Raw genomic sequence first — 16,123 nt, 5'->3', positions numbered from 1 at the left:
CTCCAAAACTGGGGTTGCCTCCCACTGTTTTATAGACAGAATTTTAATTCAGAATGCAATCTGGATATGTCATAGCAGGCTATGTGAAGGGAAAACTGGACACAAGAAAGGATTTCTTCTTTGCAGGCTTTAGATAAAATGGAGCAGTACTAGATGGAGACAGGATGAAGGACCAGCTGAGCTACTGCAGGCTGCGATGCTTGCAGCCCCAACGAGAAATGATGCTGAAGTGTGCTGGAGTGTGTTTGTTCAAGAAAAACATGGTCATGTGCCACAAGTGTTGCTTGTAAAATCCTTCTCAGCTGATGTGTATGAAGCAAGACATTATAAAAGTATTTCATACTTTAGATACCCTGATAACTGCTACTTGCAACATTTTTGGTTTCGTTATACAGGACACAAGCGGGAGCAGATACCACACTGCAAAGAGATCCAGGGTACTGCTGGAGCCATCATCAACATTTCAGTCTGAAATTCTAGGATGAAAGGCCAAGTGCAAACAGAACTACCTTACAAGTTGCCAAGGTGAGACTGTAGGCTCCCTCCTAATATATAAATGTCTGTGTGCCCATATACACACACCTTGGCTGTCAGCTTGCTACATGTCACTGTGCTGGAGCCCACTGTAATACAGGTATGTTTACCTGGGATTTACTTATGTATGGCCAGATTTTCCTAAGAGCTTAAATACTGTTTCAGTACCTAATAGAAAGGATTAAAAAAATTAACTAGCAACTGTGCTTTGAACTGACCTGATCTAAAAATGTATCTGAAAACTGGAGTGCTTTGGCATGGATTAAAATAGAACAGCTATTGGTACTTGATCTCATCATATCCCAGTGGGTCAGTGGAACAGTTACCACTTCAATATACAGCAACTCCTGTCTTTCTTTAAAAAACAAGAAGGGTATTTATCAGGATAGGATTCATTACATTCCTCCAGTTTTGGTATGAGAGGAATTTGAGGTGGAGTGGTGCATAGTCCAGAGTTCCCATGGGAATGTAACAAACACAGGTTCTGCCTGGATCTGTCCTGAGCAATATGCCTTTTCTGTTGAGATTAAGCTGGCCAAACCAGGCCTTCTTAAGTGTACTGCAGTTTAACAAATCCAAACTCTAGCTTTAGCAGTATTTTTGTATCTAGCATATAGATCAAAATGTGAATGTGCTGAGCACCTGAGACCTACTCCTAGTTCCTATTAAAATCAACAGATAGATCTTTGGGTTTCTACTCAACCCATGCTCAGGCAAAACCCTCAACCGAGTCATGATCCAGCTTCACAAACATGGCATTAATCAGAACCTGTCTGGAGCTGGCCAGTGGCATTTTCCTCCCTTGTTTCAGGAGTCAGCTCCTTAGATTTCTAAGATGTTGAGTTGCTTGAATGTGTCCAGAGAATAGCAACAAACCTGGTGAGGGGTTTGGAGCATAAGCCCTGTGAGGAGAGGCTGAGTGAGCTGGGGTTGCTTAGCCTGGAGAAGAGGAGGCTTATTGCCATCTACAACTACCTGATGGGTGCCCAGGCAACCTGTGACAGAACAAGAGGACACAGTCTCAAGCTGCACCAGTGGAGGCTTAGGCTGGATGTTAGGGAGAAGTTCTTCACAGAAAGAACGTCACAGCCATTGGAATGGGCCGCCCAGGAAGGTGGTGGGGTCACCATCACAGGAAGTGTTTAGGAAGAGACTGGATGAGGCACTTGGTGCCATGATTCAGTTGATTAGATGGTGTTGGGTGACAGGTTGGACTTGATCATCTTGAAGGTCTTTTCCAACCTTGTTAATTCTCTATGCTGTAAGTATTTTTAGAGCATGCATATTGATTCACAATAGATCATCTCTTGAATTTCCCTCTGTATAACCTACCAGTTTAATTTTAATCACTGACCGGGCTTTTCAAGAGAAATCTTGAGTTGCACTTGGTTGTTACTTGAACTAAATCCAAGTGCATATTTAGGGTTTATTTGGACAGTATACAGGATGGCTAAAATTTCCTCAACACAAAGCGGAAATTTTGTCTGATTATATTACTCTTAAGACTTAAACACCCAAATTAAAGGCTTCCTGAAGGGAAAGCAACCAAAGGAGGAGTCTTGCAGAAAATCTTTGATATGTTCCAGATGGACTCCTTTATCTCCTCTGCAAATGATACTTTCTAAGTAAAGAAAATGTATTTTCAGGAAGTCAGATTTATGTTAGTGGTCTGAAAGTCAAATTTTGCTCAGCCAGCACAAAATGACAAAGATTCCTAGTAGCTGGGTTGGGTGGAGAAGAGAGATCAAGTAAGCAGCAAGTCTCATTATTCTGCTAATGTCACTTGGAATGGTACTTGGAGTTGTACATTGAAATAAACTGTTTCATATAAAAACTACTTAATTGCTTCCAAGTGTGACAATTGTAGAATCATGGCTTAAGGAAATCATTTGGTGGAAGAAGAATTTTTCACTAGCAAGGCTCTTCTTCTCCATAATTCTTGTCTCTTTTGAAGAACTAATATGTTTGTGAAGAACTATGATGAGTCTACTATCCTAGATTATGTTTATCCAAGAACCTGTGCATTCAGTTCTGCAGTATAATTTCTACCAACTTACACAGAACAAACACCAGGTTTACAATCTGTCTTGGAGCTTTTGAGAAAGTTGGTCTCAAATTTGCCATCTTCCATTCCTGGAGGACAGAGCCTATTGTAAATTACAGACTGCATACCGCGGTTAGTATGTTCTTTAGGAGCACATAACCTGGCATACAACTTGTCACTGTTTGTTTTATGGATTTGTTCTAATACCTTTTAGAATCATAGAATGGTAGGGGTTGGAAATGACCTCTGCAGATCAGAGTGTACTGACATTCCACTTCCTGACAGATCCTCCATTGCATTCCCTTTTAAGAAAGGCACTAATACAAATTGTTTCATGGTGATCAAAGACACAGAGAGTTTGTTTAGCTTTCCACTACAGCCTTGTCTTCTCTTGGTGCACACTGATCACTTGTTGGCCTTACAGATTTTCTGGCAATATTCCTTGGTTTTGATATGTTTGGAAAGGGATTTCATTCATAGTGATTTGCCTTACACCAACCTCTATGCTTTTGTGTTTGTTTTTTTTTTTCCTTTTTCCCCCCTCCATTTGGAAACCACTTCATGGTTTTGGAGGATGTCCCTGTATTTTTAATTCTCCACACTGGCCTGTTATTAAGTATTCTGGACTTTGTTGGTCATTTGTAAAGCATGCCTGCCAAGTGGAATTAATTTGTTCAGAGTGTCCCATATTTCTAATGTCTTTAAGCAGCTCTCACACCACTCACAAACATTTTGCATTTCTTACTGCTTTTACTTTTTAAATTAAACACAGGAATAGTGGTTTTCTTTCTCTCTTTCTTTTCTTTTTTTCTTTCTTTCTTTCTTTCTTTCTCTTTCTTGCTTTCTTTCTCTCTTTCTTTCTCTTTCTCTCTTTCTTTCTTTCTTTTTCTCTTTCTTTCTCTTTCTCTTTCTCTTTCTTTTTCTTTCTCTTTCTCTCTTTCTCTTTCTCTCTCTCTTTCTTTCTTTCTCTTTCTCTTTCTTTCTTTCTCTTTCTCTTTCTTTCTTTCTCTTTCTTTCTTTCTTTCTCTTTCTCTCTCTCTTTCTTTCTCTTTCTTTCTTTCTTTCTCTCTTTTTCTCTTTCTCTCTTTCTTTCTCTTTCTTTCTCTCTTTCTTTTTCTTTCTTTCTTTCTCCCTTTCTTTCTTTCTTTCTTTCTTTCTTTCTTTCTTTCTTTCTTTCTTTCTTTCTTTCTTTCTTTCTTTCTTTCTTTCTTTCTTTCTTTCTTTCTTTCTCTCTTTCTCTCTTTCTCTCTTTCTCTCTTTCTTTCTCTCTTTTCTTTCTGTTTTTCTGAGAAGTTTACACCTGAGTACATTTTACCCACTAGTGTGAGCCACTGAACATCTCCACAGTAACATTTTGAACCAGGTCTTGCATACTGCTTGGTGCTAAGGAAGAAATTTTCTTCTTGTTTCCCCCACTTAGCAGATCCCAACAAGAAGTTATTACTCTGAAATGATATCCAAAATGTTGTGTTCCCTGTACAATGCCTCTTTCATCTGACACATTACTTCACTGAATAATGACTGATGCTAAGGTAGGCGGGCAGTAGGCATAGACAATATTCAAATATCTACCTTCCTAACTTCCAGTGGAGAGTCTGCACTGACTCCTGCTGGAGAAGTGTTCTTCTGATTAACTGTTGCCAAAGAAATGGTGACAGTCCCACTCTGTCAAATATTACTGAATGAAAAAAGTATAATCTGTAGAGAAAAATCCTGACCTGACTAATCACCTACTTCAGTTTCTACAATTTCTGAATTTATTCTCTAGGCATTACTTCTGGTGCAGCAGCCAACAGTGAGAATTCTAACCGTTTATCCTCAGATCCCTGTTTTAATGAAAGATGTAAATAACTGTACAATCTGCCAGCAAGGCTTGTGCTAAGCATTTTACTCTTCCAGGCTTCACAGACACATGCCAGTAGGTGAAGAGGTGATGCTGTTACAGATACATATTTCTGTTGTTTTGTCCAGATTTTTCAGTCTCTGTGCTAACAAATACAATTCCTAGGATTTACAGTATTTGCTCATTCAGTATCACTAAGGTTGGAAGAGACCTCAAAGATCATCGAGTCCAACCTGTCACCACAGACCTCATGACTAGAGTAGGGAGGACACTACTGCCCACTGCAGGCTTGAACTCGCAACCTTCCCATTAAGGGTCTTGATTTATAGAACGTGACAACAGACACACTGTCATCAATATGATGAGAATAAACATGAAATAGGTACTGAGCATACCAAATGGAAGTGATAACCTCTTAATGTTACACTGATATATCTCAAAGTGGAGTAAAGATGTTTATATGATGAAGGTAAAAGATTAAAACTGCAGTTCTCAGTCTTGCAGTTGTCTCCCTTTGTGACTCTGAACAATTCATATGTCATTTCAGTGCCTTGCTTTCTGATTTGGAAACTTATGATTGCTCATCTCTATATGAAGTGAGTTTTATGAAGTACTTGTATTAGTTTGAGGCCAATATATAATACAGTGATTTGGTGACACTTGAGATTTCAAAGGGGATCATGATCATGATTGGACTTTTGAATTAAGCAGTCGTCATTGTGCAATTGTGGATTCAGCAGGATACGCTGTTTCACAGCAGCGCAACTGCTCCACAGCAGTGACAAATGAGTATACAGCTGACACTGCTGGGTATCATCCAGTATATACTAAAGGGCAGAGCCTCAGATGCCCTGACCCAAACTCAATCCTCCCTCAGCAGCCCTGGCACAGATGCACCTTTCCATTCCCAGAATGATGTTTATCATCTTCTGTATATGATTTCTTCCCAGTCAGCTCCACATCAGCTTTAGTAATTAATGTCAGATCTCTTGAGTCTCATCCAGTCTTTTCCTGTTATTCACTGCATGATGAAGCACGATTTAAACAGGCAGCTTTAAGACCCAGCTTGTTTCAGGAAAACAGTACAGATGCTTTCATGTCTTTGCCCAACTTCCTCCCCACAGAGGGAGCATGGGCCTGGGTGCATCCTGCCTTGTGGCTCAGCAGCCAGGAACCTTGGGAAGTCTCCGTCATGAGTTACAGCAACCATGAAGAGAAAGGATGCAAACAGGAAAAGCACAGAGATCTCAAGTGTGTGTAAAATCTGGGACACAGTGCTTATGTATTGACTTACCTTTACATTTGTGGTCTTCTAGACACAGTGTTCAGTACCTGTGACAGCCAGTTGCACTTGTGCCATCGAGTAACTAATGTGTGATTTTCTATTCCTGTTATTGTCCAGGGTCTGTAAGGCATCTTTATCCTTGTCTGCACTCACAAACCAGCGTCTAGGTCACTTAAATACCATTACTCACTTAAATACCATTAAACACTTGTACAAAAGCACAGAAGATTTCTTGGGCATTTTCACAACTCCGGAAAATGCTGAACCCAAACTCACAGGGTTTATTCATAAAAAAACTATTTCATAGAGCTGGAAGGCACTGCAAAGAGTCTGCCTGATGGCCTTGTACTTCTCCCCAGTATCAATGCTGCTTCATGACACTAGTATTGCTGCTACAGAATTGGGAAGAAGATCCCTGCATCAATTACAACCGAGTGAAACAGCAGAACCATTTCAAGCCTGCTGCTCCAGGCTCTCTGTGCCCGAGGGCCTCCTCAATGAGCAGACAACTATTGTTTCAGAAGCGGGAGGGAGAAACGCCGTTCCACTGTCACTTTCTGTAGCCAGCGCCACCGACAACAGACACTTACCGGCCCACTGCTCACCTCCGCCTTACAAACAGCACAAACCCACACCTTCGATCTCTACTTGCCCAAGCCCTGATCGTTCTCAGCGAGCGCCAGCGACAGAAATGCCTTTGCTCCCAAGCCCACACCGCTTTGAGTAGGGACCGGCTTTTCCCGTGCGGGCCTCTCTGCCCCGGGCCGTGCCCCGCGGCGGAAGCCTTTTGGCGCGGCGCTGCCCTGCACGCTGACGGAAGTGGCGGACCCGAGTGTGGCGCATTTCCGGCGCGAGCCCGCTTCCCGCCCCGTCGCTCGCGCGTTTCTCCTCGTCTCCCCATGGCTGCCTCTGTGGTGAGTCCGCGGCCGGGCCGGGCCGGGCCGGGCCAACGAGAGGTTGGTTCGAAGGCTGCGAGGAACTGCGGCCTCGCGGAGGGAAGCGCTGCTTCTCCGCCTTAGGGCCGCGGGCGGGAGCTGCTGCTTTTCAGAGAGAGGCGGGGAGAGCCTTCTGGGTGCCACAACATGTCCCGGCTCCAATGACGGGTGGAAACGGACGGAGGGAAGCGCCTCAGTACAGGGACGTGTGCACGGCTCTTTCCGACGGGTCCCTCAGCCCTTGACCGCTCCCTGGGCAGGGCTGGTGTCCCTGTGCCTTTGGCGGGTTCGACCCCCGGCTGTTCCACCTCCGCTTAGAGCGTCCGCAGCATCCTTGTGCAGAGGCCTAAGGCCAGACCGTGGTTTGTGTGGTGAACCACCGTGTTTTGCAGAGACGCTGTGCAGTTTGGCTAGGCTCTGGGAATTGTCATCACAGCTTCCAAGAGCTTTGGGGTTTTTTAGGTTTGGTTGCTGTGTTTTTTAAGTTTGGCTTTCCTGTTAAATATTAGGAAGAAATATTCCTGGGGGAGGTGATTAGACATTGGGACAGGAGCCTGGAGAAACTGGGAAATGGCCATCCTCAGAGATGTGCAAAACATGACTGGAGATGAGACCCTGAGCAGTCAAATCTAACTTTGAACTTAGATTACGCTTTGAAGTTGTCTCTCCTTCAAGCAGATATTTGTACCAGATAACCTCCAGAAGTCTCTTCCAATTTACATTGCTCTCAGAAACTAAAAGCATTTTGGGCTGCGATAATGAACTTCTCTGGAGTATCAAATCCAACAAAGCCTATTTTCCATTTGACTTCTATTATGGGGACCTTGACAGCTTGTTCCAGTCTCATGGTGTTTCTCTAATGCTCTGCCTCACACGCTGTCTGGCTGTTTGACAGTTAAATGGCAGTATGTTTGGCTGCTGGTTAGGAAGTGTGTGTGCAGGTGTGTGTGGAATGAGGGTTAACAGCCTTCTAAACAGCATAATGGGCTGAATTATGATCAGTGTTCCCTTAGTATTAGTTCTGCAAACAGCATCTTAATATAAGACTACTACTGTTGTATTTTTTTGGAATTGACCTGTAGGTTCAGAAGATAGGAAGGGAGATCAAAAGTACAGGATGCAATGAGTGGGTTTGTGAAGTAAAGAGGGATTATTTGATAGGCTGGTAATTATTCTGCAGTATGGAGGCTTCTCTGAACAGAAGTGTTTCTTGTGGCAGTACTGGAGGAATTCATGCTAGTTCTGGTGTATATTTATTAAAGACTGCCAGGAAAATATAAGTAGTTAAATTGTGAAGTACTGATTGAGGAGCAAATATTGATAGCCTAATGCTGAAACAGAAAAATTGTAATTGATACATTTTTAAATAAAATACTGTAACAGAACCAAACTAAATTTTATACCTGCATGGACAGGAGATTCAGGGCCACTGCTTTCCAGGATGTCACAGTTCAAGGTCTGTGAGAGATCAAGAGCCAGGTGGCTAAACAAATTGACCAAATAACTGAGATGACAGTGCAGTGATGTGACAACAGTGAAGTGCTACCTTTATATGAATAAAAGTAGTGACTTGTAAGAGAAGTAATGATGTGAGGAATGTTTGTTGGTTGGTTTTGGGTTTTGTTGTTTGTTTTTTTCCTGTGACTATAACGCTGGAGTAATTGGTACTGGAATACATCCAGCACGTGGAACACCAACCAAAGTGACTTGCTGGAGAAATTGTGTAGACAACTAGGTTGCATAAAATTGCCTAACTTAAGTAATTTGGTATGTTTTTATTGTTTCTTTCCAGGATTTCAAAACCTATGTGGATCAAGCTTGTAGAGCAGCAGATGAATTTGTGAACATTTATTATGAGACAATGGATAAAAGAAGAAGGGTATGCAGATGTTTTGACAATAGTTAGAACTGTCTTGTCTGGGTTTTGCTTGCTTTTCTAGCTGGCATTGCGCTTGAAAGAAGCTAACAGTTTGTTACCATGCACTGTCTGGACTGAGACCTCTGTTCCTCTTAGACTGCCTTGTAGAGGATTTCACATTACTGTGCAGCAGTGTTGTAAAAGGGGCACTTTTATAAAGTGTCACCTTCATGTTCTGGGCAGATGACTGTCGTCTTTAGATTTCCACTGTTCATGGTCTTAGCTGCTATTTTGTTTTCACCTGAAATTATACTTTCCTGACATACTTTGTGTTGCACACACATGCATACCCCCTCAGAAAATATCAGTGATAAATTATTGTGGAAAGGTAGCGCTATTCTTTTGTTAGCAACTAGTTCAGTTCTATCTTTGGCCACAACAGCCCCATGCAGTGCTACAGGCTGGGGTTGGAGTGACTGGAGAGCAGCCAGGCAGAAAGGGACCTGGGGGTACTGATTGACAGCTGGCTGAACATGAGCCAGCAGTGTGCCCAGGGGGCCAAGAAGGCCAATGGCATCCTGGCCTGGATCAGGAACAGTGTGGCCAGCAGGAGCAGGGAAGTCATTCTGCCCCTGTACTCAGCAGTGGTTAGGCCACACCTTGAGTCCTGTGTCCAGTTCTGGGCCCCTCAATTTAAGAAGGACAGTAAAGGACACTTGAATGTGTCCAGCGAAAGGCAACAAGGCTGGTGAGCGGTCTTGAGCACAAGCCCTACGAGGAGAGGCTGAGGGAGCTGGGGATGTTTAGCCTGGAGAAGAGGAGGCTCAGGGGAGACCTTATTGCTCTCTACAGCTTCCTGAAAGGAGGTTGTAGACAGGTGGGGGTTGGTCTCTTCTCCCAGGCAACCAGCACCAGAACAAGAGGACACAGTCTCAGGCTGTTCCAGGGGAAGTTTAGGCTCCAGGTGAGCGGAATGTTTTTCCTAGAAAAAGTAACTGGGCATTGGAATGTGCTGCCCAGGGAGGTGGTGAAGTCACTGTCCCTGGAGGTGTTCCAAAAAAGAATGGGACGTGGCACTTGAAGCCATGGTTTAGTTAGTCATGAGGTAATAGGTTGGACTCGATGATCTCTGCAGTCTTTTCCAACCTTATCGATTCTATGATCACTAACTTTGTCAAAGGAATCTCATGAGTATTTACATTTGGAGGCATATGAGACCCTGTGCCACTTAGAAAGGAGCCCTCACTGTTAAAAGGAGCTGTTGTGTCAGGAGGGCATTTGGTCTGTCAGAGTAACAGAAGAAATCGCTAATTCACCACATAAGAATTCAAAGCAGGTTGTTTTGTCTGCTGTCCATTGTAAGCGTTTACACGTTTTCCTCAGCTATGTGATTTCCTAATCACTCAGGCTTTAACAAGACTTTATCTGGACAAAGCAACACTAGTTTGGAACGGGAATGCAGTGTCTGGGCAAGAGGAGCTGAACAAATTTTTTGAAATGTTGCCGTCTAGTGAGTTCCAGGTGAATGTGTTGGACTGCCAGCCCGTTCACGGTAAGGTTGTGTTACAGTTTACTTATTTTTCAGTCTTATTATAGCTATTGAAAGTGAACTGCAGTTACGGTAGTGCTTAACGCTTCCTCTCAAACAAGCTTAGAGAAAACACCTAGGGTTGAAATGGCAGGTTGTGCATAAGCAAAGCACAAACTGTAATGCAGCAGCTCCACACTTTTTCTCGGGTCTGGGAAGTATTTTAAGGATGTTTTTGTTAAGATCCTATCCAGATGTAATGTATTTTCATGTACGGGAAAGTCTTGGCTTACCAGGTTGTGTTGTCGTTGACAAGGTCTGAGAGTCAGGAAACCTCAAGTGTAGCCTCTGATACTGACCTGCAGTATAATGTGCAATAAACCATTAACCTGTATCTGCCTTGATCTCTTTACATCTGGAATAGATGTTCTTTAGATTTCTGATGAACAGCTACTAGAGGAAAGCTTGCATAATGGAGAGCTTAAGCAGTTCCTTCTATTGGATATTTGGGGAATTAACTAAGGAAAAAGCCTGTGGTTAAGCGTGCTTGCTTTGCTCTGCTGTGAAAGATACCATCTCTAATAGGGGGGAAAAAAGCATATGCAACATGCTAAATACAACTATATCTATGTACTTGTCAAATAATGAGAGCTTCTTCTAAGCAAAAACTCAGGTATTTGTCATTTTGCTCTAAAATGAACAAGATGAGATGAAAAGAGAAAGGCTATTAAACAACAGTGTTGGTGAGCAAATACACCATTGTCTGTATAGAAATGATGCAACAAAACTGTATTTGTCATGAATGTGTAACCAACTGTTAGCCTATGACTAGTATAACCAGAATGGAATGAAACTGGTATGTACAGTTCCTACTTCTTTACCTGCTGGTCTTTGTTTGAGTTGTTTTCTTTATACTACTTCTCCTTGTGAAGAGCAAGCTACGCAAGGCCAGACGACAGTGCTCGTGGTGACAAGTGGGACAGTAAAATTTGATGGTGACAAGCTGCGCAGCTTCAACCAGAACTTCTTGCTGACAGCACAGGCCACACCCACCAACACAGTGTGGAAGATTGCCAGTGACTGTTTCCGCTTTCAGGACTGGGCCAGTTAGTGAGGATTGGCTGTGGGAAGTGACCTCTCTCCCTCCACAGATTGAAGTTAGCCCTATGGACAGCTGTTCTCCACGGATGGGACGTGCTCACTCTTCCTGCCGCTTCTGTCATGGAAGGTCTATAGAGGTTTTGGGGTTGATCCCAGTGACCAAGGGTTTAGTAGTAAACAATCTTCAAATGTGAGAGGTTGCTTGTCTTAGTTGAAAGTAATGAAATGCTGAGGGCAGTGAGCTGTGTTGGAATCATTCCTAAAATGCCTTACATGCAGCTATGCTGCCACTTCCAGACTTCTTGTATGGAATGCTGAAACTCTCCTATTTGAACACAAAATCCTCTTAATCTAAAATTCTGACCAAAAAAGTGAGTCCTTTTCAACTTGAAAAGATCTGGTTTTACAGTAGCATCTTCCTTCTTTCAGGAAGATGCTTGTGGCATGCAGAGAGAATTCTCAAAGCTGCCTACTCTTCATTGTAAGAGGCTAGGAAAGATTGATAACAATTTCTACTGTTTGCAAAAGTAGCAAATACAGCTCCTGAGTGTGTCATCTCTCAAATACAGAGTTAGTCCATTCTCTGGTGTGAAAGGACTAAATAATCTCATCAGGCTTCCTTTTGGCTTAAGCTTCTCAGGCTTTGGTTATAATTAATTTACATTGATTTATATGTAGGGCATGCTGAATGATTCAGAGCTCCCATGCCAACAACTGTTGTCACTTGCATGTGAAGGACTTCAAATTGATTATTTTTCTTTTGAAGTCTTACCATGCAAGAAATAGGTCAGTTACACCATTTCTGTTTGCTTTAACTGTTGATTCTGTTGCTATGAAGTCTGGACAACTTTTCTCATATTCAGTCTGCAAGTTCTGAATCCCTACTGTCTTTCCAGGAAACGTAAAAAGAGTGGCACTGAAAGTGTGTATTACTGTGAAGCCTTCAATTTTTCTCGTTAGTACTGTTATTCAGAACAGGTGCTTTGATTATTTTCAACTCAAAACCTGAATACCATCTTCCTCTCATGCAGATTTTTGCTGTAGTTTTCATGTTATTTTTAAATGCTACCTTTAATGATTGATTTGGGGGGAGCGGGGTGTCTTGCTTGTAGTTTAAGGCTTTGAGCTGCTTTAAAATAGTTTTGAAGACTGCAGGTTAAGATACTCCATCTTAACTTGGGAACTTAAATCTAAGTATCAGCAGATTTGCTTCAAACTGGTACATTTCCATTTTAAGCTGACTTTAAAAAAATACCTGAATTTAGGAAATGTAAAAAAATTTTAGTTAATTCAGTTAAATATGTGACTACATTTGCTTGTAACTGTAAACACATGAGGGGATCTTGTAACTCTGATCTTACTACCTGTTGCAATGACAGCAGCAACCTGGATACAAAAGCAGTTATGGCTGCAGTTTGCTCATTTTTTGACTTAAATTGGGAAAACTGTGAAAATGAACAATATCTGACTTGTGTAAAACCCCTTCAAACATCTGTACAATCCCACAAACAACGGGATGCTTAGGTGAAAGGGGTAGCTCTATTTCCATTTAAGGCACTCTAGGCTTTATTTAAACCAATAAACCTGTCCCTCTTCAGAAGCTGTTCTGAGCTATTGTGTAACTACTTTTCAGCCAGAAGAATTTGAATTCCTGCAAGACAGTGTGAGAAGCCCAGAGTTTTTGAAAACTGTAAATAGTGTAAATACATCTTTATTTCTGTATGTAGTGAAGAAAGGAGCGCTCTATTTAATTACTGTTTGTTCCTAACAGAATATGCAAGGTTCATATATTTGTATTTCTTCTACAAGTCTGGAAAGAAAGCTTAACCCTCAATTTGCCTGTTACTGATAAAGCATTGCTGAACTGTGAGCCAGCGTGGCGTGCTTTTCTGGGGTTTAATTTGCTGGTGATTGTATGAGTAGTGTTACAGATCTGCTTTGTGTACATAAGAGGTATTGTCCTTTGAAATGTAGTGATGGGTGTAACTGTAGCGTTTGCATGTTGAACTTTGAAGGCAGTCACCAGAACACACACTTGTATCTGTGCCTGATAAGCTTGTCCTGGGAGTAAGAACTTACTGGATATTTTTATTTAAGTTTTAATTTGTATAGTAGTTTTTAAGCTCTTTCTAGGCAGACTGGGTGGGAGATCTGAAATACATGCTTCAGTCAAATGGTATTCTTCTCAATTTTCTTACTGTTCAAGTGCAGACTGCTTTTAAATCTGGTTTCTGCAATTAATATTAAAACCAAAACAAAGCACATGAAGAACCACTACCTAGAACCATTTAGGAAACTTACTAACCGGCCTAGCTGGACAAACTCAGTTTAAACACTTACTTAGTAAGATGTGTAGCTGAAATTGAACTTGGTAAGCATACAGGGGTTTGTGGAGAGAGATTTATTAGAATTACTTCAGCCTTGGGAGAAGTGCCAGTTTTAAACTTCCAGTCACTTAGGGCAATTCAGTACTGCCACGATGAGCTGTTGCTCTTTATAACTGAAAATGCTGGTTTACTCCATAAAAATATGGAGCATATCGAATGATCATACAGTTATTGGATTAAATCAGTTATTTTACAACTGAGTCATTAATGGCATAAATGAAAAATCTCTTCAATGGTATCAGGAGAAGTTAAAGGTGCTGCAGCACTGTGCTGCTTGTTAGAACTTCCGTGCTGAAATGAGCAGGAGAGAACATACAAATGCTTTGTATGTGAGTCAGTAGAAAACCATCTGACAGCTTTAGGGCTCCCTGTTGCTGACTCTGTTCTGATAGCCAAATTTACAGTGGGCATCTATAAAGTGAACATGTTTATGCTCTAAACTGTAACCAGGAGTTAATAATGCCATTTTTTGCTGTTTGATACCAAGTTACTTGTGTAAAACCAATCAGTGAAACAAAGCCAGCTGAAGAGCTGAGCACTTCCACATACTAAACTGTGGCTACTGAAGACTTGATAGGTCTCTTGTGTGTACTCTCTTGCATTACAAGTCACTGTTTTTATGTTGCTTTGGTCTTTTGGCATACTAAAGTTAAATGGACTCAAAACACTTGTGCTGTTCCTTGAAATGGAGAAAAACTATTTGTTCTGATGGTGTGAATGATTTGTTTGGTGGTTTTCTTATATGCCTACACTTCCTTATCCTGATGGGGGAAAAGTACATTATAAAGAAACGCTGTTTTATCAGTAAAGTAACTTTCCACACTTGAATATATTTTGTAAGTTTTTGAAATTGTTTAAGACTTCTTGTAAGATCAATTAAAAAAAAAAAAAAAAAAAAAGGCAAAATCCTACCTGATGTTCTGCTGTTTTCTTACAAGTTTTCATAGCTGCTTCTTGTCCTGGTTTCAACTCAGCTGGCAGCTAAGTCCTAGCAGTCCAGCTGCAACAGAGAGGTTTTCTCCTTCCTCATCCTCCTGTCTGGGTGGACAAGGAGGAAAGGAGCCCAGAAAGCCAAAATGTCAGTTGAGATAAGGACAATTTACTACTGTATTGCAGCAATATCAGATTACACAAAGGGAAAACAGAAAAAAAGGACGCTGGGGAAGAAACAAAAAACCCTGGAACAGGAAACTGCAACCTGTGGAATGTATTACAAGTCCTATAAACCCTGGGAAATCCTTTCCTGTTGTACAGTGAGCATGGTGTAGAATATATGATCTAGACTGCTCTTGCTCCGTGCCACTGTGTGGAGGGGGTAGCCCAGTCCTCCCATCTCCTGTCCCTCATCCCTCTTAGTGGGGTCAGTCAGCTTAAACCAACACAGTGCAAGAAATAATTTGTGGTTTCCTTATCTTGACTCCTTGTGTTCTAGATATGAGTTCTGTGTTATGATTGTTGCAGCATGGTGCTGGGGCACTGCAGAAGAGGCTGATTGAGCTCTTCATCAGGGCTGCAGTAAAAATAATGTGTCTGGAACAATAACCCTATAGCAAGTGCCTCACCAAGAGCACTGTCAGGCAGTAAACAATGTCATATGGGCTAGTGTAACAAACTGATGTTTCTCTCTAAAATTTGCTGAAGTTCATCCAACTGCTGTCCAACAAATACCAGGATGAAGTAAAATGAAACTTGTGCCAGGTTCTCAAACTGTAAATATTTTCACTGAGAACATGATGTTTTGCCTCTGCTGCCTCTCTGCTAAGAAATGAAACACTCGGGTAAGGAAAGGCTCATGTGATAACTGTTTTAGAAACATTCTAGAAACCATACCAAATACATTGTAAAGTTCTTGCTGTTGAAAGGTGCAGGTTTCAGTGAGGCTTTGAAAGCACTCACTTTTTGTAATTATTCTGACCAAGGCTCTGACAACTGATGCAGTGTAAAGGTTTAGGAACACCAGGAAGAATAAATCACAGTTAGGGCCAAAACACCAGATTTATTTTGTTTTCCATGTATGTTGAAAGTGAATCCAGAAAATGTCCTTTCCATATTCCCCCTGGGCTGAAGAACAGTTAAATGTTTCTGAACAGGGTTTTCTTTTCTGAGCCTGAGAGTTAGCTCAGTGGTAGCTGAGCATATTCCTTTGGATTTAAAAATATAAATAAATTACCTTGTTATCTTTTGTGCCCAGTGATTAAACAGGCCAAGTGGTCATTTTGCCCTGCATCAGTCATGCAGCTGCCTTAGGATGTACTATTGAAGGGAAAAAATGTGTTGAATTTCAGTGGCTAATTGTCTTCTTACAATCTGGTTCAGTTCAGTCCCAGTGGGTTTGTAGCTTCATGGTTTTTAAGTTTTCCAACCAGTACTCAATGTGTTGGACTTACTAAAAAAAGCAAAACAAAACAAAAAACCAAACCAAACAAAAACCAGCCACAACATAGATGAATGTTGCAGCCAGCCTTAATGCTGATTTACCAAGGTCTCTGTATGGCACCATATGAATTCCTCTTTGATGTTCAAATGCTTTGTTGGTATGAATATACACATCAGAGTAAGAATGGATTCAGTGTAAACTTGCTTTACCAGTTCTGCTATGTCACCTTCT

The 16,123-nt window shown here is 41.6% G+C and overlaps 1 protein-coding gene across 3 annotated transcripts; it reads left to right on the top strand.

The window, feature by feature from the left end:
• Positions 1-429: 429 nt before the first annotated feature.
• NXT2 (nuclear transport factor 2 like export factor 2) lies at positions 430-15,329 on the top strand. Of its 3 annotated transcripts, none has more exons than XM_068152045.1 (4): positions 430-525; positions 8,434-8,520; positions 9,907-10,051; positions 10,960-15,326. In XM_068152045.1, the coding sequence occupies exons 2-4, from the start codon at positions 8,503-8,505 to the stop codon at positions 11,136-11,138; spliced, it is 342 nt and encodes a 113-aa protein (XP_068008146.1). In that variant the 5' UTR covers positions 430-525; positions 8,434-8,502; the 3' UTR covers positions 11,139-15,326. The 3 variants fall into 3 exon arrangements, with proteins under 3 accessions (XP_068008146.1, XP_068008145.1, XP_068008144.1); XM_068152044.1 differs by lacking the exon at positions 430-525 and adding an exon at positions 6,564-6,620 and having other exon boundaries at positions 10,960-15,327; XM_068152043.1 differs by lacking the exon at positions 430-525 and adding an exon at positions 6,592-6,662 and having other exon boundaries at positions 10,960-15,329.
• Positions 15,330-16,123: the final 794 nt, after the last annotated feature.

Source organism: Melanerpes formicivorus, unplaced genomic scaffold, assembly GCF_026170545.1.
Source record: "Melanerpes formicivorus ecotype bairdi unplaced genomic scaffold, bMelFor1.0.p_v2 SCAF_22, whole genome shotgun sequence".
NCBI classification, from domain to species: domain Eukaryota; kingdom Metazoa; phylum Chordata; class Aves; order Piciformes; family Picidae; genus Melanerpes; species Melanerpes formicivorus.
The sequence above is the reverse complement of the archived record's forward strand: the minus strand, read 5'-3'. Positions and strand labels throughout refer to the sequence as shown.